The 20,644-nt window shown below is 66.3% G+C and overlaps 1 protein-coding gene across 3 annotated transcripts in view; it reads right to left on the reverse strand.

The window, feature by feature from the left end:
- Positions 1 to 743: 743 nt before the first annotated feature.
- Positions 744 to 20,644, reverse strand: part of WNT7B (Wnt family member 7B) — a 45,250-nt gene continuing 25,349 nt past the window's right edge. For all 3 annotated transcript variants that reach the window (XM_036298461.1, XM_036298463.1, XM_036298462.1), the window contains exons 3-4: positions 7,414 to 7,685; positions 744 to 1,366 (exon numbers count right to left, since the gene is read on the reverse strand). In XM_036298461.1, the coding sequence (XP_036154354.1) occupies positions 887 to 1,366; positions 7,414 to 7,685 (752 nt within the window). In that variant the 3' untranslated portion in view covers positions 744 to 886. The remainder of the gene's footprint in view (positions 1,367 to 7,413; positions 7,686 to 20,644) is intronic.

Genomic DNA, 20,644 nt, shown 5'->3' on the forward strand with positions numbered 1-20,644 from the left:
CATGCTGGGCCTCAGTGTCCCCGGCTGTCCAGTGAGGCAAACACCCTAAAGACTCCCAGCCCCCCACACCCCGCTCAGCGCTGGCCTGGGGTCCCGCTGGCTTCGGGGTGCGAGGGACTCTGTAAACTGGCGAGGGCTGGGGGGCCACGGCCCCGGGGAGGGGGACAGCACGCCTTGAACCTGACCTGGGGGACAGCTTGATCGGTTTGATGGGGTTTTCTAAAATCTTTCTAAGAGAAGGGCACGAGGTCCCTGTGCAGGGCTGCCCTCAGGGCCCTCTGGGGCCATGCTGGTCACCAAGCCGCTGCCCGCTCACCTGGGGACCACACGCACAGCCCCCTGTCTCAGGGCAGAGCCAGGCGGGGCCTCGGACGTGAACGGGGGCTGAGGGGGTGCGCTAACACAGGGTGCGGAGTTAGGACCGGCGGGCCTGCGTGCTAAGAGTCCTCTTCTGACACTAAGAAAACATAAATAATCTGTCCCCATCTGCCCAGCCCCCTCCAGGGTCCCGCAGCTGACGTGGCCGAGGACAGTCCCACGTGGGGCCGGCCGACGTGGCCTGTCCGTGTTCACCCACCAGGCAGGGGCGGGGGACACTCCTGTCGTCTCCTTGCTTTCCGGGGACACGTGTGTCCTTGAGCCTCACTTTCCCGGAGAGAAGAAAAGGACTCACTGGGCCCGTCAAGGCCGCGCTGGGCCGCAGGAAGTGACGGAACGGCAGGAAGGAGCCGCGGGCCGGGAAGAGGGTGCTGGGCCCAGGGGGTTCCCCTGCGTCTGGAGCCCCACCGTCTGCAGCCACCGCTGCCCCGCCGGCCGCGCGGAGCCGGGAAGGCGGGAGCGTGTGCACAGTGGCGGGTGGCCGCGTGGCCGGCGGCCGCGGGGCCGCTCACTTGCAGGTGAAGACCTCGGTGCGCTCGCTGCACGTGTTGCACTTGACGAAGCAGCACCAGTGGAACTTGCAGTTGCACTGCCAGACGCGGGTGTACTGGTGCGTGTTGTAGCCGCGGCCGCAGCACATGGTGTCGCAGCCGTCGGCGCCGGGCGAGGTGCGGTTGCACAGGCGGCCCTGCGTGCCCACGCTGCCCGTGGCCGCGTCCTCCTCGCAGTAGTTGGGCGACTTCTCGATGTACACCAGGTCCGTCTCCATGGGCTTCTGGTAGCTGCGCAGCTGCTTGATGCGCAGGAAGGTGGGCTGCCGCAGGCGGCTGGCGCGCACCACCTCCACCTGCACGGCCGCGTTGTACTTCTCCTTGAGCAGGTGGCCCACCTCGCGGAACTTGGGCAGCGTCGTCCAGCAGGTCTTGGTGGTGCAGGAGCCCGACACGCCGTGACACTTGCACTCCAGCTTCATGCGCTCCTCCAGGACCTGCGGGGCCAGGAGCAGGGCTGAGCGGCCGGAGCACCCCTCCACCCAGAGCTCCCCTCCACCCGGAGCTCCCCTCCACCCGGAGCATCCCTCCACCCACAGCACCCCTCCACCCACAGCACCCCTCCACCAGGAGCACCCCTCCACCCACAGCACCCCTCCACCAGGAGCACCCCTCCACCCATAGCACCCCTCCACCCAGAGCTCCCCTCCGCCCGGAGCACCCCTCCACCCACAGCACCCCTCCACCAGGAGCACCCCTCCACCCAGAGCACCCCTCCACCGGAGCACCCCTCCACCAGGAGCACCCCTCCACCAGGAACACCCCTCCACCCGGAGCTCCCCTCCACCCAGAGCTCCCCTCCACCCACAGCACCCCTCCACCCGGAGCACCCCTCCACCAGGAGCACCCGTCCACCTGGAGTACCCCTCCACCAGGAGCACCCCTCCACCCACAGCACCCCTCCACCCGGAGCACCCCTCCACCCGGAGCACCCCTCCACCAGGAGCACCCCTCCACCCAGAGCTCCCCTCCACCCGGAGCACCCCTCCACCCAGGCCCTCAGCCTCCAGCCCTAGCGGAGCCAGCTCCCCCACACTCCCTGCTGTGTCACCCGAGTCAGTGTCTCCTCCCTGAGCCCTCACCCGCTAAAGGGGCTCTGACCACAGGTCCCCACCGAGCAGGCCTGCGAGGGGCCGCGAGAGAATCAGAACTCGGCAGAGCTGGGCACACATTTATCCAAAGTGCTTCGCAAGTTCCCCAACAGCCCTCAGGGAGCTGGGGCCAGTGGCTGCGGGGAAACAGGCCTGGCGTGCTGGTGGGGCGTGTGCAGGTCACGGGCAGCGGGGGTGAAGCCGGGCTCGGGGCGGGCGCCTCACAGTGGCACCAGGCCCAGCGACAGCGGGAGCTTCATCGGCGGGGATCCCCGCCCGTCTCCCCTCCCTGCCCTCCTGCGGGGTCGGGCCTGGCGTGCGGTCGGGCCTGTGCCCTGGAAGCCCGTGTGCATGTGCGTGTGGGGCTCTCCGCGCCCCGTTTGCTGAAGGCGGGGGCGGGGGGAGGGGTGCGCAGGTCAGTGAGGCGGGGGCTGCCGTCTGCTGGGAAGCCTCCCCGACCCACGTGTGGTTCCTCCTCGGCTGTGAGCGGGCGTGAGGGGTGCAGCCGTGTGCTCTCCTGGGGCCTCCCTCCCTCCCTGGCGGAGGCCAGTTCCCAGCGCCAGCCCTGACCCCAGGTACTCATTTACCCGGATCGAAGGGGCCTGCCAGCCGCGCTGATTAAAGATGAGAATCATTAGCTCGGCCCATGGCTGCGGAGGGGCCATTTGTCAGCTGTCCCCACCCGGCCTCACTTCCGCCACCAGCCCAGAAGGAAGCTGCTACCCTGTGCCCCTGCCACAACCCAGCCCAGGCCCAGGACCCCAGCCCTCGCTCAGAACCCCAGCCCTCACCCAGGACCCCAGCCCAGGCCCAGGACCCCAGCCCTGACCCAGGACCCCAGCCCTCGCCCAGGACCCCAGCCCTCGCTCAGAACCCCAGCCCTGACCCAGGACCCCAGCCCTGACCCAGGACCCCAGCCCTCGCCCAGGACCCCAGCCCTCACTCAGAACCCCAGCCCTGACCCAGGACCCCAGCCCTGGCCCAGGACCCCAGCCCTGACCCAGGACCCCAGCCCTCGCCCAGGACCCCAGCCCTCGCCCAGGACCCCAGCCCTGGCCCAGGACCCCAGCCCTCGCCCAGAACCCCAGCCCTGACCCAGAACCCTAGCCCTCGCCCAGGACCCCAGCCCTCGCCCAGAACCCCAGCCCTGACCCAGGACCCCAGTCCTCGCCCAGAACCCCAGCCCTCGCCCAGAACCCCAGCCCTGACCCAGGACTCCAGCCCTTGCTCAGAACCCCAGCCCTCGCTCAGAACCCCAGCCCTGACCCAGGACCCCAGCCTTCGCCTAGGACCCCAGCCCTCGCCTAGGACCCCAGCCCTCACCCAGGATCCTAGCCCTGGCCCAGGGACGAGGCCCACGGGGAATGCAAAGGGGCGAGAGGGACAGCCCACAGAGCCGGCCACTGCCCCAATCTCTCATCCTGCCCTGGCAGCCTGGGGCCTAGACCTCAGTGAGGACGTCGGTCCAGGGCTCATGGTCCAGTGTGGGAAACAGAAGGAAACTGACACTCAAAAGTTCAAAGTGCAGGGCTATGGGAGCCTCCGCCTGCCCAGGGCCAGGGTGCCAGCAGGGGGGCTTCCTGGAGGAGGCAGTACGTGCGCTGCATGTCTATGGAGATCGTTAGGTGCAGAGGTGTGCGCGAGGGGGTGCAGCACCAGCTGTCCGCATGACTGCAGAGGGAATATTTGGCCCAAATGAGCATCATGTGTGTGCGGAGGCCGTGAGGCTGGCGGCCTGGAGTTTGGGGGTGGGGCCCTCTGCTCCTGTGTGGAGGACATCCTGGGGCATATTCAGATGTGGAACTGCAGGACCATGGGGTGTCGGGGTCCAGGGCACAGGCCAGAAGGCTGGTCTGAGGGTCTGGGTCAAGGGCAGGACCCTGGTGGGATCCCTTTCCCAGGGGAAAGCACCCCTGGCCTCCTCTCGGCCCCCTGCCCCTCCCACCTGTGTCTCCTCCTCCTGCCCCCTCCTCACCCTCCCCAGGGTCATCTTTGCTCTCCCCTCTCCTCAGAGCCCCTTCTTCCATCACTGGCCCTTCAAGGCCTGGATGCTTCCCCTCCCCTGGCCACTGCCCACTGTGTCTGCCCCTCCGCCAGGAGCTGCCCACACCCCTCGTCTGGCACCGTCCACCCCAGGCTGCTCCTCAGGGATTCCTCCTCAGTCGTCGTGATGGCCGGAGACCTGGCAGGGCTGCCCACACCGGAGGCTGTGCCAGCCGGTGGGCCCAGCTTAACTGCCATCTGCGTGTCCAGTTTGGCTGAACAGCTGCCCCCCTCTCTGTGCCACCTGCCCAAACCCCTTCCCTCAGTCCCATCTTCCTGTCAGCATCAAGGCCACAAGCCCCCCCCCCCCTTCCCGTCCAGGGACCCTGTGTGGCGGGACCAGTGGCTGCCCGCCGATGGAGCCGATTGGCGGCTGTTTGCAGAGCGAGGGGCCGCATCCTCGCTTGGCTGGGTCCCCCGCGCCCGAGCCTCTCCTGGGAAGTGATCACAGGAGTGAAGAATGTGCCGCTTCCGGCTCCAGTGCCCTCGAGATAAGGGCGACAGCGGAGGTGGCGCCAGCCCCGCTGCCCCTGAGACCACCTGGGCGGCTGCGGGGCGACCGCTCTCCCCGGGGAGCCGGGACTGAGTGGGGCCTCCCCCAGCCTCGGTGCCCCCACCGCCAGGTGGTCTGGAGGTGGCAAGGGCTCCAGGAAAGAGCTGACTTGGGGTTCTTTCTGGAATAAGGGGTGCCCCCACTCTGGGAACAGATTTCAGGAACGGCCGGGTTAGGGGAATCACAGGTGGGTGCACTGCGTCCCGAGGGAGCCTGGAGCCTGGAGCCCTGAAGAAGAGGTGGGAGCAGGTCCCCCCGCTCAGCCTGTCTGCCCCCGGCCCACCAGGGATGTGGGGGACCACGTGCCAGCCGAGGGGGGCTGCAGAGTGTCCCCCTCAAACACACCCCCACTAGGACCTCAGATGGTGATCTTATTTGGAAACTGGGACTTCGCAGGTGTAACTGGGTCATTCTGGACCAGGGTCGCCCTAAGTCTGAGGACACGTCCTAACAAGAGACAGAAGAGGAGACACGGGGGCGGGTACGTGCATCCTGCCTAATGCCTTTCACCACCTGTCAGTCTCTGAGCACCCCCAAGTCCCGCGCCGGGTGAGCCCTGGGGTTCACACTGGCCTCTGAGCGGAATCAGACACGACCCTGGCCCTCAAGCTGCTCGGCCCCACTCTCCCTCAAGGGTCTGCGATGGCACCCGCTCCCCAGGGGCCAAAATCCAGCCCGGCTGTCAGTCCTTCACCCCAGGCCTGCTCAGCCTGCCCATCTCCTCAGCCGCCCAAACCCCTCGGCTGCACTGCACGCGTGACCTGTGCCTGTGCTGGTCCCTCCGCGGGCTCCCTCCCCCACTCCTCCGCTGCTCACTCAGCCACTCCCCGGGGAGTAGCGACCGGGGCGCGGGCCTCGGGGCCACGGGCAGCTCCTTGGGGCCCCACTGCTCTCCCTGTAACAGTGAGGCCTTCCTCCCAGGGGTGTGGGAAGGCCCGCTCCGGACCCAGCCACTGCAGAGGCTCAGGGGAGGTGCTCCATTGCGGGCTCAGCTATGCCTCCCCCCCCCCTCCCCCCCACCCCCACCCCCCGCTCCCAAAGCCTGCGGGTAAGCGGATCTCGCCTCCTCGGCCCCCTGGGCACCGATCTCGATCTGCCTGTGCATAGAGCAGCGATTTTCAAGCGGCGAATCGCGAGAAGGTTTAAAACGTGCAATTTCGGACTCGCCAGCGGCTCGGACCTCTCTTCCCTCAGGCTGTCAAGCAAAAAGCTGACAGCAGCCAACACCAGAGCCGTCCGGTGTGAATGAGTCAAGGTTCCACCCATTTGAAATGTTCGGACGTTTCAGCGCGCCGGGGAAGTCCTGGAACTCGCTTCTGTGCCGCGAGCTGACAAAGGTCGACGATCTCTGGCCTAGAGAACGTGCCTGCACACTGTCTGGGGGCAACCTGTCACTCATTCCTTCATGCACTGGTTCATTTGACCAAAATTTAAGAACCTCAACAGAAAAAAGCCAAACCCTTGGCCTGGCGTTCAAGGCCTGCTCTGGGCCCGCCCTGCTTGCCCGCCCTTCCTGCTCCCGCCAGCCTGAGTCCTCTGCAGCCTTGCACCCCCGCCCCCCACCCAGTGCCACCTCCTTCTGCCTCTGTCTCTTAGCTCTGGTATGTCCTTCAGGCTCCACAGGGACATCGCTGCCTCCAGGAAGCTTCTGCTCACCGCCCGCTGGTCCCCAGGCTCCCGCTGGCCCTGGGTGTGGCCTCTGCTCCCCTCACGTGCACCCTGTAGGTGCGGGGGCAGCTCCCTGGCTAGGGTCACGTCTTACTCCTCCCTGTCCCCTGTGTCCAACCTAGCCCTGGCACAGAGGAGGGCAAGGAGCGTTCGTTGAGTGAATGAGTGAGCGGCCAGTGGCCTCCCCGGTGGTCCCTGGGGGCAATTTCCACTCCTCCTTGCCGGGGAAAGGCAAGTCTGCCTGTGCCTGCAGCGCCCCTCGGACCTGGCGCCCTGGGTGCGGCCGGGGCTGGGAATCAGACCCACAGAGGCGTTCTGCTCCACTGCCTGCCCTATCTCTGGCCATCTTGCCGCCACGGTGGCCGCTCCTCCCGGCCCAATATCTGGGGCCCGCATCTCCCCGAGGCAGGACTGGGCCCGCGCTGACCTCTTCCCCAGTGTGTCCCTCCTGAATGTCCTCCATTATCTCCCCGCTACCTGCATCCACCCCGTGCACCAGCCCCCGCCCCCGCAGGCCCGCCCACCCTCCCCAGGCCGCTCCTCCCTGGGGGAACATCCCTTCCTTAGGTCTCTCAGGGCAAACTGAGCCAAAGGCCGCCTCCTCTGAGAAGCCTTTCCTGGTATCCGGTATGCCGGCATGACCCCCCTGGGACCAGTGCGGGGACATGGGACTGTCACCTGGGGGCCTGCCCCCACCCGGGGTCCCATCCTGCGTGGAAACAGGGTCCCTGTCTCATCCTTCTCCCAGGGCTCCCTGCGAGAAGGAGGTGCAGGCACATCCCTTCCTCACTCCCAGCCTCAGTTTTCACACCTCGGGAATGGGAACAGCGAGGTGTGTCTCTGAGCTGCTGGGAGGATCACGGGTGACTGTTCTGCCCAGCACCGCCCACACCGCACGGCCAGGGTCCAGGCTCCCAGCTCCCACCTCCAGGAGGGGCGCCCAAAGCTCAGGGAGGTCAAGACCCCGTGACCTAGTGGCCACGCCCGCCCCTCTCAGCGCCCCGCCCCTCTCATCACCCCTCCCTCCATGTCCCGCCCCTCTCATAGGCCCTCCCCTCCCACGCCCCGCCCCTCTCATCACTCCTCCCCACGCCCCGCCCCTCTCATCGCCCCGCCCCTCGCGCCCTACCTTCCTGCCCGCCTCGTTGTTGTGCAGGTTCATGAGGCGCCGCGCGTTCTTCTTGATCTCACGCGCGTCCACGAAGCGCCGGGAGAAGTCGATGCCGTAGCGCACGTCGGCCGAGCAGCCGCCCCACTTCCAGCCCTCGGCCTGGTTGTAGTAGCCCTGCTTCTCGCGGTCGCAGCCGCAGTTGCTCAGGTTGCCCTGGCTGCAGGCGGCCGTGACCGCGTGCGCCACGCCGGCCGCGGTGATGGCGTAGGTGAAGGCGGCCTCACGGCTCCCTGCGGGGCGGAGACACGGTGAGGGCGGGGGGGGCTCCGGGACCCGGGCCGCCCAGCGCGCCCCCTCGGAGCCCCGGCTCTGCGGGGCGGAGGGCACGGCCCGGGCTGCCTGGTGCGCAGCGAGCCCGCCCCCCTTCGCTGCCTGTCCCGAGGGCCCGGCTGGCGGGGCGCAGTGTCCCCAACGTGGGAGGTGCCTGTGACAGGTGTGGGGCCCGGCCTCCCTCCCCGCCCCCCCCGACTGCCCGCGCTGCTCCTCGGGGACCAGTCACGGCTGCAGGCCTCGTCGGCTCCCCGTGGGCTCCCCAGCAGAACCCACGCAGCCCCGAGCCACGCGGCCTCTGTCCCCGCCTCCCTCTCTGACCACTGAGCCACCCCGCCACCAGGCCCAGGCCTCCTACGTCCCCTTCTCCTACACCCCGGGGGCCTCCCTGCCTCCCTCACCCCACCCCCTCCGTGCGGGCCCAGGGTGCAGGCCTGGCACCTCCGCAGCTCCCCTCTGCCCGAGCTGGGCAGGGCCGGCCACAGCCCAAACCCGAAGCCTGTGCCCACCCTCCAAACCCAGTGCCCACCTCCACGGCCTCCGTCCATCAGAACGATGCCCCTTCCAGGGCTGCTCACATGCCCTGGGGGTTACCTGGTCTTTTTGGTGGAATTCCCTCTCCTTCCTGCCCAAATCCTACCCATTCCCATGCCTCCTCCCGGCAGCCCTCCACGGCACCGCGAGTGAGCCCTGGCCGCAGGGACTTCCTGGCTACAGCGGGGTCCGAGGCCCCTGAGAGGAACGGGTCCAGCTCTAGTTCTTTATTTTCCACGGCCCCTGGGCAGGCCCTGTGCACCCACCATCCCGGCCGTCTCTCGGCCCCCTGTCCCCGTGCCCGTGACCGGAGGCTCCCTGTGGGCCCCAGCCCGGCACTGCGGCACAGGGCTCAGTGGTGCTGCCGGGACCAAAGCCCCCTCTGATGGACGAGCCGGAATCCCACTGCCTGGCGAAGCGGTAACGGGGCGGGCCGGCTTCTGTCCCGGGAGGGACAGCTGGGAACCCGCGACCCTGGCCGTCCACAAGCCCGTACCTGTGTCCCTGACTGCCACCAGGCCCTCTGCTGGGGGCTGGGGTGACCCTCCAGATTGAAGGAGGGTTAAGGCTCAAGTCAGGTTCATTCCATAAACATGAATGAGCACTGACCGTACGCCCAGCCTGTGCTTGGTGCTCACTGTGCTCCGGGGTCCACCTCCTCACCCACTAACCGCCTGGGGGCTCACTTAGATGGGGTCCCCGTTCTCCTGGGGGGCTCACCCTTGAAGTCCTTGTTCCCTGGGGGCGTTTTGCTCCCAGCCGGGTCAGAGCACGGCCACCCGGGGACCAGCTGACCACAGGGGCTCCGCACCCCGGCTCCATAACCAACCGTCCTTCAGCACAGGGCGTGGCCCTGAGGAGCCCCAGTTCCTGTGCCATCAAGGCCGGCTGACCAGGGCTCCCAGACACAGGGACGGGGGAACATGGGAGCCTACCTCCCGGCTCTAAATTAGGCCACTACGCTCGGAAGGGAAGTCCGCTGGGTGTGAAGTGGATATTGAACCCCTTGCTTGTGTTGCCCAAGCCCAGCAGAGCCTGCTGACAAGCGGCCACAGGACACACGGGCAGGAGTGATCAGCCAGGTGGAGGTCCCAGGGAAGGAGGTGACTATGGGACTCTGCAAGCAGGGGCCACGGGGAGGCATGGAACCTCAAAGGATGCCTGACCTGCCTTGGTGGAGGTGGAGTCTGGGGAGGCTTCCTGGAGGGGGTGACATCTTAAAGTTTAACAAGAAGCAGGTGTTAACTCCCTGTGAGTGCGTGTGGTATCCGAGTGTTTGTATACGTGTCTAGTGTGTGCACGCACGGTGTGTGGGGTGTGTGCACACTCCTGGCCATGGCAGGAGAAAAGGCGCAGAGGTGTGGCGGTTTGGTGCTGCAGGCTGCAGAAGTATGAGGTCCAGAGTAACAAGGAGAGAGGTGGTTGAGGTCTGGGGGAGCTGCTTGTGGTAGGCCAGAGACTCCTGTGAAGCAGGCGGCACTGTGCGGGCTGGGGTCGGACGCGGTGGCACTCAGAATCCAGAGCGCTCTGGTGAGAGAGGGCAGCAGAGCCATTGCTATCACTCAGCAGCTGTCCCGCATCCCAGCATCCCTCTAAGACAGTGGTTCTCAACCTTGGCTGCACATTAGAATCACCTGGGAATCTTTTTAAAATCCCGATTTCTGGGCCTCATCCTCCGGAAATTCTGTGTCTTTGTTACGGGGTGTCTGTTACGGGGTGGGACCACAACATTAGTAACAAAGAAACAATTTCCGGAGGATGAGGCCCAGAAATCAGGATTTTTAAAAATATATTTTATTGATTTTTTACAGAGAGGAAGGGAGAGGGATAGAGAGTTAGAAACATCGATGAGAGAGAAACATCGATCAGCTGCCTCCTGCACACTCCCCACTGGGGATGTGCCCGCAACCAAGGTACATGACCTTGACCGGAATTGAACCTGGGACCCTTCGGTCCACAGGCCGACGCTCTATCCACTGAACCAAACCGGCCACGGCGGAAATCAGGATTTTAAAAAGATTCCCAGGTGATTCTAATGTGCAGCCAAGGTTGAGAACCACTGTTCTAAGCCTTCACATACGGGGCAGCTCTCATTACTGTCCCCATCTCACAGAGGAGCGCACAGGCTGTGAAACGGTTAGGGGCTGAAGCAGGATCTGAATGCAGGCGGTGGAATCAAAGCCCAGAGAAGCAGAGGGAGGGCCTGGGGGCCTGGGGCGCGGGTCACTGGAGGCCCTCCTGTCCCCGGCGTGGCCCCTTTGCAGCCAAGGGACCTGAGCAGGAGGAGACAGAACAGCAGGTGCGGCCATGAGGGGAGGGGATGCTACGTTTGGACAGCCTGGATCTTGGGGCGGGGGCGGGGGAGAGGGAATAGCAGCTAGCTAGCAGATGCACGCTGGGTGGGGGTTCGGGGGAGCTCAGGGAGACCCAACCGGCTTCAGAGGGGGCATGACACAAGCTAGGCACCAGTGAAGGGGGGGAGGGCAGAGAAATCGCAGACAATTGTGCAATCCTGCCAAGAGGCCGGGCCGGGGGAGTGGAAGTCCTGCCCCAGCGAGGAGGCGTGGGCCCTGCCTGACCCTCCTCTTCTCTCCCCCTCCCCTCCCCGCTGCCCCCAGGAGCCCATGGGGACTCCTCCTAAGCCCCCGGCAGGCGGCAGGCCGGAGGCCAGGACTGTGCCTGCGGAGGGCGTGTCGGGATCGCCCGGATCCTTCGCTCAGTGCCTGCTCCCCCCGGCCAAGCCCAGACCCGGCTCAGACTCGGTTACTCATCACTTACTCACCGGGCCGCCACTCCCGATAATTTCTTTTTTATTTGGTTTTAATGAGCCAAACCCTCTTGTCTCACCATGGAGACGGGGGGGGGGGGGGGGGGCACGGAGGGAGTCCTCGTTAGGGGAGAACCCAGGAGGCTGGCCCTAGGTCCTGGTTCCCGTGCGCCCGCACTCTGTACACTCATCCAGTTTAATTCTCACGACAGCCCCGTACAGACCTGGACACAGGCTCGGGGTCTTCAGAGCTCGCCCAGGTCAGCGTGCCCAGCGTGGAGCTGGGAGAGGGTCCCTCCCCAAAACACGCGGGGCCGCCCGGCCAGTCCCCAGGTTGCTGTCTGCATGGCTTCCCCAGGGGGAGCGGGCACGAGGGCTTAGGAAGCCCCTCGGACCCTGGGCCTTCCTCAGCAGCTGTCTGGCTCCCTAGCCTCTGAGACGGCCTCAAGCCCCAAAGGCCTGACCCCACCGGACCCCGCTCACCACTACCTGCAGCCCAGCTTGGCCACATGGACACATGGCCGCCAGGGTGCACCCCTCTTGTCCAGTAGACCATCCAGCTGGGCCCTGCCACGGGCTGGTGCACGCCGGCCCTCTCCCTGCCTGGGGTGCCTGCCACTGCCCACAGGCTCTCCAGGCTCTGCACACCGCTGGGCCAGCCCCTGCTCCTGGCAGCCCCGCTGGAAGGAGGTGCCCCCTCTGGGCTTTAGCCAGGTGGCCCTGGGGCTCAGGGTGGTGGGCAGGGTTCACGTCTGACTCTTTAGTGCACCCCCAACTCAATGTTGTTTCCTGTACCCCAAACACAAGCAGGGCTGGGCTGGGGGCCTACACTCACCACCTCCTTCTATCCCCACGACAGCCCATGAGACAGACCCTCCTGATGAGCCCACGTCACAGGGGAACACTGAGGCTGGAGGCCGGAACGGTCTGCTCCAGGCGGCAGTGGCGGCGGCAGGTGCCACAGGTGTGTCTGGTGATGGGGTGGGGAGTTGGCGGAAGGCGGCATGGTGTTCTGTTTGGTGCCAGCAGCTGTCCTGGGGGTGCACGTTGGTCTCAGGAGGCCTCGGGGTTCCTTTGGTATCAGAGCCCACCCAGCACATCTGCGTGTGGCCCTGCGGAGGTCACACACCCTCCCTGAGCCTGTGTCCCCATCGGCCAGGTAGGGCTGGAGATCCTCACCCAGCCCACAGCTCCGGGGCAGCTCTGAGGACAAACAGGACAAGTGGGCACCCCTCACCCTCACCAAGTGGGAAGCAGGGCAGGGCGGACCGGCGATGACCAGGCACCACGCTGGGCCCCCGGGACAGGCCCGGTGCCGTCTGTGCTCAGCCGAGCCTCCTCCTGAGGCTGACCAGCCAGCCCCGGCCGCCCCTCCACACATCGGAACAGCAGAACAGCAGAGCCCTCAGGGACCACAGCCTTGTGGGTAAACCGAGGCCACCGGGCCACTCGAGGACCATCCCGCTCCGCCCTCTCTTTCCTGTGGGTCATTCAAAATCAGCCCTCGCTGCCCCGATGGGCTCCAGGCCCAGAGGGAAGAGACCTGGCCCCGCCCTGCCCCCGCCCTCCGTGATGCCAGCTGGACCCGCTCCCGGGAAGAGGGGCCTAGCCTTCCCGTCATCCCCTCACCCTGGTTCCAGGAGGACGCGGGGACCAGGCCGACCTCTGTGAGCGGTGCTGGAGGGGACAGGTGCCGCCCAAGCACAGCGGGCGCCTGGGCAGAACGGAGCCCATTGCCCTCCCCCATGCCAGGGGCTCCCTGCCCTGCCCTGTCCACTCAGAGCTACTTCCACTCCTAGCCCCCTTCCTGGCAGGGGCACACGCTGCCCGAGGTCACACAGCAGCTCAGAAGTGGGGGCAGCCCAGGCCTGATACTCCAGAATGACTGAGGTTTGGGGTCACATGTTCCCAGAGAGGGGACTCAGAGGCTGAAACCTCGAATTAAGTCCAGACCGACAAAGAGGCCGTTGCGGGCCTCAGTTTCCCCACCTGCAAAATGAGGATAATGGCCCTGATCCGGCCAAGTCATGTGGCAGACGGGCCCAGCACAGAGGGTGGCTGAGCTGCGCATCATGCCCGCACACATGACACACGCCACACGGGCCCTCCGTGAGTGTGCACACATTTGGGCATCCGTGTGTGTAAACCTCTACACGAGTCCCCATGCTCATGTCCCGGGCGTGTCGCTGGGCTCACCCACGAATGTGGCTCCCGTGAGTGTGCGCCGGAACACACACTCAGCGAGAGACGCCGGCCCGCGCTCGTGGCCACAGCTCCATTCACCCCGCCTCCCTGTCGAGCTGTGCTTGCCCTTGTTTAAGCAAAGAAAAGAAAACTGGCATCTTCTGTGCTAGCAATTCAGCAATAAAAAAGCACATAACCCAATTAAAACTGGAAAAGGATCCGCAGGCGTTTCTCCACATGAGGTGTGCACGGAGCAAGGAGCGCGTGACGAGGCTCAGCGTCATCAGCCCTCGCGGAAATACAAATGAACACCCCACCGGCCGGCGTGGCTCCGTGGTGGAGCGTCGACCTAGGAACCAGGAGGTCAGGGTTCGATGCCCAGTCAGGGCTCACACCCGGGTGGCGGGCTTGATCCCCAGAGTGGGGCGTGCAGGAGGCCGCCGATCAATGAGTCTCTCATCACTGATGTTTCTCTCTCCCTTCCCCTCTGAAATCAATAAAAAAAATATATTTTTTAAAAAACCCCTGCTGCATGGCTGAAACAGACAGGCAGCGAGCCGCGGGGCGAGGAGGTGGCGGGCTCGGGCCTCCGCACACCGCCGGGGCAGCCACGCGCTGCGGCCGCTGCGGACCGCTCAGCAGGTCCTCACACGCAAAGCATGGTTCCACAGCCCCTCCTCGGTACATTCTCCAGGGAAACGACACACGTGCCCACACCACTACCTGGACACACACACTCCCAGCAGCTTCAGCCACAATAGCCCAGGCTGGAAACGGCCCCCACGTCCAGAAACAGGAGAGCGGACAGAGAAGCTGTGTTCCGTCCACACCGCGGAATATCACTCAGCCACGAAAAGGAAGGGAACTGCGCCAGGCCGTGCCGGGTGGGCCTGGAACGCACACTCAGCGAGAGGCGCCGGACAAAGGCCACGTGTGACATGATTCCATTCCTACGGGATGTCGGGACCGGGCAGGCCCACAGGGACAGAGAGCAGGTGGTGTGGCTGCTTTTGAACGAGATGAAAAGATTTCAACATGGACTGTGGCGCCGGCTGCACACTCTGAGCACGCAACACCACTGGTGCGCACGTTAAATCGGTGAGTGGTGTGGTATGAGGGTGAGGTCTCAATAGAGCTGTGACAAAACAGAGCATGTGATGGGTTTAGGGGACTGCACATAGCTTGTCCTACTCGCTTTAAACCCTCACAGGCACCCCCCCCCCCCCGCAGTTAGGGTGCTCGGCTCAGAGCAGGCAGGCGACTGGCCTGAGGTCACGTGGCAGGCCAGCCCCAGAGCAGGGATCTGACCCGGGACCCCAAAGTCTGTGCACAGACCCCTCGCCGCCCTCCAGGACAGGGAAGCCTCGCGGCGCTGCCTCCCACCTCCTGACCGGCCTGGGCTCAGGCCTGCGTGTGAGCCCGGGGGCTGTGCTCTCGCACCCCTTCCTTTTCTCGCTCCTTCTGCGACCACCCAGTGTGTCCCCAGCACCCAGTACAGCCCTCCCTCCCAACCAAGCCCCAGGGCCCAGGGGTGAGGCCCTCAGCCCCACCCATCCCCGAGCCTAAGACCAAGCACACGGCGGGCAAGACTGACCCGCTGCAGCCCAGGGGGTGGCCGGAGGCGGTTCACAGGGTGCAGGCCCGGGGCACGCTCAGCGCCACGGAGGGGGCATGGCAGGGTGGCCGCAGGGACTGGGCAGAGGATGGCCAGGCTCCCCCCCAGGAAGGGATGCTGCAGCGGGTCCTGAACGCTGAGAGAAGTGAGCCATGCGCAGGCACGGGGAACAGTGTTCATTCAGGCAGAGGGAACAGCAATGCTAAGGCCCTGAAGAGAGAATGAGTGAGGTACCCACACACGGATGTCCAAACATGTGCACAGCTGCGGAGAGCCCGTGTGTGGTATGTGACTCGCGTGTGGGCATGAAGCTCCGTTCACCATCTGTGCAGACAGCGGTGGGAGCGGAGCCCCCGAGAGGATCTGAGACGTTATTCTAAGAAGGTGGGGAGCCCCTGGAGGGGCTGCGGTGACTGACACTGAAAGGGACCCTCAGGCTGAGGGTGGGCCTGGTAGAAGCAGAGCCCCCTGGGAGGCTGTGACAAGCATCAAGGTAAGAAGTGCTGGCAGCCTGCCTGGAGGAGGAGGCCAGACGTGAGACAGTGGACGGGTGAGGGGGAGGGGAAGGCGGGCCCAGGTGGGCTCCTGGGTGACACTGGCCCAGTCCTTTGCTCCCCAGGCCTCCGTTTCCCAGAAAACACGGGGTGAGGCCCGTGTAGTGGGGAGCCTGGGTCAGAGGGATCTTCCTGAGGAGCAGGTCAGGGTGGGGTGCTGGGTTGATGGGGGCAGGGCCACAGGCAGGATGGGGTCCCAAGTCCTCCAGGCCTGCGCCCGGCCAGGAGGACGCTGCTGGCTGATGAGCTCCCACAAGCCTAGAAGTGGGGGGCAGTACCCACCCCATCCACAGGCAGCGCACAGGTGGGGAGGGGTCCGGGGAGGCCAGGAGAGTCCCAGGCAGCTCCTGGTGGTACCGGCCAAGCAGGTACGGTGCCCAAGTCCAGGTGTGGGGGCACAGGAGCTGGGAGAGAAGCCCAGGGACCCAGGGCGGGGCCAGCAAGCCCTTTCGGCTGCCCACACCCCCACCTGGCCCCTTGGCCTCAGCTTTGAGCTGCCTCCCAGCACACTCGGGGCTCAGGCTGGGAGGTGGGGGCAGGGTCAGTGGGGGTCAGGTGAGCCCAGAGGTGCCTCAGGCCTAGCGAGGCCCCAAGTCCGTATTTGTGCACTTGAAGGACCACAGCCTGGAGCCCTGGACCACTCTGCCCAGCGACGGCCAGGCCGGCTGTTTCTACACCTGCTAATTGGGGGCGGGGGGTGGGGGGTGCATCGCAGTGTGAGTGAGCGAGAGTCGCGCAGGGCTCAGGCCTCAGGGACCGGGAGGTACAGGAGCGCCTGGCTGCTGTGACTATCTGCTGAGCCGACCTAGGCCCTGGGCCAGGGCAGCGAGGGCGGGGGGAGGCCACGCTAGTGTTGTGCGTGCTCATATGTGTGCATGTGTCTGTGTATACGTGTGTGTCTCTGTGTGTGTGTCTGTGTGTGCGTGCTTGTGCGTGTGTGTATATGTGTGTCTGCTTGTGTGTGTGTGTGCTCGTGGGTGTCTGCACATGTATATGTGTGTGTGCTCATGTGTGTCTCTGTGTGCTCATGTGTGCTTGTGTCTATGCGTTCATGTGTGTGCATGTGTGCTCATGTGGGTGTGCATGCGTGTGTGTACTCGTGTCTCTGTGCGCGCGTGTGTGCGCATGTGTGCATGTGCGTGCGTGTGTGTATGTGTGTGTGTGCGTGCATGTGTGCGTGCGTGCATGCGTGCGCGTGTGTGCATGTGTGTGCTGCTGGCCTCCGCCCTTCCCTCTCTGCGTCTGACTTTCCCTCTGTCCCTCTGACCCCCTGTCCCTGCCTGCGGCCCCGCCCGGCCCCGCCCGCCCAGCGCGGGCTGAGTCAGTGTCTCCACGCTAAGCCCAGCCCGTCCGTTGTCATAAACAGCAGGCAGAGCCCCGCCAGGCCCCGACACGCCGGCACGCCCGCCCCCGGGCTTTGTTCTGACCCAGCGAGGCCCTCACGCGCAGCCTGCAGGTGGGTCGCGCTCCAGCCCGGCTCGGGGAGCGCCCGCCCCGGAGTGGGGAGAGCTGGCCCCCGGCCACATGGCGAGGGGCGACCTGGACCGGAACCCCGGGGCTAGGCCTGAGCTGGACCGCGTCCAGGAGCCCCACCCGCTCGGGCTCCTGCTCAGGAGTCAGCCTCGGGCCGCCTGCCCTCCTGACCGCCCGCATCTGGCCTCTCAGCAGAGGCTGCCACCGCCTGGGGGGGACAGGCGGCCCAGAGCCCCTGCCCCCAGGCCTGTGGCCCCGCCTGGCCGGCCAGGGCCGAGCTGGACCTCGGGGGTCACACCTGGGCTCTTCCCAGGGCGCCCGGGGCGGGCACTGGCCCCTCGTGGCCTCAGTGTCCCTCCTGTGATGTGTGCGCAGTGGGGCGGGAGTGAGCGACGCTGCTGGAAGTGGGGGGTGGCCGCAGGCGTGGGGCTCAGAGACCGCTGTGGTCAGGGCTGGGCCAGGCCGAGGGGACCAGAGCCCAGATCTCCAGACCCCCATCCAAGGAACCCCTGGCGGAACCCTGGTGTGGGCACTGGAGAGGTGAGGGCCTTCTTGCCCCCATTCTGCGGAGAGACCCCAAGTCCTGGCGGAGTCTGGGCCCAGCCTCGGCCCCTGGTCCGGTTGGGGAGACTGAGGCCCAGCGAGAGCAAAGCCGCGCCCCAGCTCACACAGTGGGAGTGGGCAGCTGGCCGGGGGGCTGCCTCCATGAAAGTGCCCTCTCCCCTCCTGGGCCAGCCGCCCACAGCCTGTCCTGCCTGCTGGGCCCGGCCAGCGAGGGTGGAAATTCCCGCCCTGGACCAGGTCCAGGTGGCCTGCGAGGGCCCACGTGAGGGGCAGCCGCGCCCAGCCCGGCACCCAGCTGGCCCAAGGCTCGCTGACCTTCGGGCTCCCGTGCTGCCGTGGGGAGGCCACGGGCACTCAGAGCCGCCCCCTCAGGTGCAAGCTGGCCCCGGGCCGCACGGCGAGGGGCGACGTGGACGGAACCCCAAGTCTGTGTCCTGAGCTGGGCCGTGTCCTGTCCCGGAGCCTCCACCCTGGCCAGCGCCCGGCCTCCCCGACCCCACCGCGTCCTGAGGCAGGAGAGGCTCGAACCGCTGGTGCCCGGGGACGTCCCCTGACTGACATTCGAGCCCAGCTGTCCTGGTGCCCCGGCTGCTGGACCCCGAGCCTCGCAGACGTCTCTGTGCTGCCTCAGGCCGGGACCCCAGGCCGGGGTGGGGTCAGCAGTGACCGGGCAGACAGGACAAAGACCTGCTTCCCTCAGACCCAGGGCCTGAGCCCGGTCCCGGCCGCCCCCCTACGGATCCCGAGCCTTGGTGACACCTCTCGCCTCTCCCAGGCCTGGCACAGAGCGGGCACTCTCTGCCCAGGCCGCCCAGGGACAGGGCTGCCCAGGAAGCAGCTGGCCAGCAACCTCCGCCCGCAGTGGAGCTGGAGGAAGTCCGGGGAGAGTCAGAGTCAAGTCGGGGTTCAAATCTCCACCCCCCCGTGGCCAGGCGGCAGCTCCTGACGGCGCCAGCCGCGGGCGGCCCTGGCAGCCACCGCAGAGCTCCTGGCAGCCACGCCAGGTGGAAATACCGGGGGAACGTCCCCTGGTAACACCTGTGTAGCCCATCTAGCCAACAGCACCGTGTCCACGCGTCAGCCGTGAGCTATTAAAGAGCTACTTCACTTGCCTTTTCTCTTTCAAAGTCTCCAGAATCTTACCCTCGTGCACGGTCCAGTCTGCAGGTGCCACAGCCCCGGGCTCCCAGTGGCCCGAGAGTGGACCTGCGGCCTGGAGCCCCAGCCCTCCTGGGGACCCCGGGCAGGCACCCTGGCGCACAGGAGGCGCACAGGACCAGGGTCGCCCTCTCTTCCCCAGGCCCCTGCCTCCAGCCCTGCCTCAGAGTCACCCTGCGACCTCAGACTGACTGTCCAGGAAGCCAGGCCTCAGGGGTGGGGAGCTCACGGCTCCGTAGGGTCTAGGTCTCTGTGGTGCCCTGCGCCGGCTTGGAGGAGCTTCGTGAGCCCCTCCTGTGTGCGGCTGCGGCGCTCGGGCCTGGCTCCCAACGCAGATCTCAGCCACGGAGCAAACAGGACGGAGACAGCGGCCGGGGCGGCCACGTGAGCCGGGATTAGGGCGGCCCTATGCCTGGTCATGTCTGAGTGCCACATGACGGGCGGGACGCGGTGTCCCATGGCCGCTGGGTGGGTCGGAGCCCGCGCAGGTGGGTCCCCAGGGCTCCGGCGGGGGCGGGGCAGTCCTCCCAGGCCTGCCAGGCGGCCAGCACTCACACCTGCCATGGCGCTCTTGCCCGCCCCCTCCTCCGGCCTCGGGTCTCCGCACCCTCCCGCTCCCCCTCCCGCTCGCCCTCCAGGCTCCCACGGTTCCTGGGTAATACCAGCAGCTCTCTGGCCCCTGGGCCTGGGCACATGCTGTCCCCTCCACCTGGAGCCCTCTTCCCGTGCTCACCCAGGCCCTCTGAGTCACTCTGATCCGCCCTCGGATCTCCCCTTACTTGCCGCCCTGTCCAGGAAGCCCTGGCCACAGTCCTGAATCGAATACGAGGCCCGTTAGCAATGTCCTGCCCTGCTGGGGGGCCCTGGGGGCCCTGAGTTTCTAGCAGGTGTCCCTGGAATACAAGCTTCACCCCCCAGTTCTTGTCTTTTCAGCCCCTCCCCTACTTCATGAAGACAGCTGAGTTGGGGACACATTCACCACAGTGCACGCACACACATGCACGCACACACATGCACGCGCACACACATGCACGCACGCACATGCACGCACATGCACATGCATGCACGCACACATGCACGCACGCACATGCATGCACACGCTCATTTCCAGAAGAGACAGGCCTGGAGGGGCCTGGGCCTCTAGCGCATTCAGTAGATGAGGAAAGAGGCCTGTGGGCACAGGGAGGCCACAGGCAGGAGGGGACCATGTACAGCAGCTGGAGGGGGCGCATGGCGGCCTCACTCTGCGAAGGGCCAGAGCCACCAGCAGCCGGGCGCCCAGGCAGAGCCAGCACGGGCACAAGGAAGCTGCAGCTGCTATGGAGTCGTGAGCGCCCGTCCCTGGAGGCACAGGTGCCGGAAGAGGGCCTGGGTCTTTGCACAGGGGCTGGTGTGCCCCTTTAAGGGGGTTCCCTTCAGTTCTCAAGATGTAGGCATGGCCCAAGGTCACAGGCAAGGCCCAAGGGGGCCGTCCCGCACCCGGGCTGTTCCCCCTCTTGGGGCCAATCATTAATGGTCACCGCTTGAGTGGCTGCTCCCACAATGCCCCCGGCTGCCTGCCAGCTCATGGCCCGGCTCCCATCTCGTGCCCAGAGCCCCCGCATGCCTCGCTCCTCGGCCCACTCCCTGCTCGTGATGCCCAGCGCCCAGCCGCTGCCCCGGGAGGAGCAGGCGCTGGCTTGGGCCGTCACAGCACCCAGCCCGCTGCCCGCAGAGCGCAGCCCAGCTCCAGCTCGCCAGGCCCTCTGGGGAGGATGCCAGCGGAGGCCTCGCCTGGGCGGAGAGCCCCCAGCCCGGGCAGAGTGCAGGGCGGGCTCGGGGCTGGTGCTGGGCTGACCTGGGGCTGAGAGCGGGAGAAGGGGCATGAGGAGGTGACTATAGCCTGGCTGTGGACAGGGAAGTCAGGCAGGGGTGAAAAGGCGTGGCCCCTGGAGAAGCCAGCAGAGCAGAGGGGAAGGTGGCCCAGGAGGAGGGAAGGGGCTGGTATGCTGGGGAGAGGAGGGAGGCAGGAGTGACACAGGTAGGGCTACTCAGTCACCAAGCTGAGGAGCTGACTGTGTCCTGGGCAAT

This window comes from Myotis myotis, unplaced genomic scaffold (genome assembly GCF_014108235.1).
Source record: "Myotis myotis isolate mMyoMyo1 unplaced genomic scaffold, mMyoMyo1.p scaffold_m19_p_3, whole genome shotgun sequence".
NCBI classification, from domain to species: Eukaryota; Metazoa; Chordata; class Mammalia; order Chiroptera; family Vespertilionidae; genus Myotis; species Myotis myotis.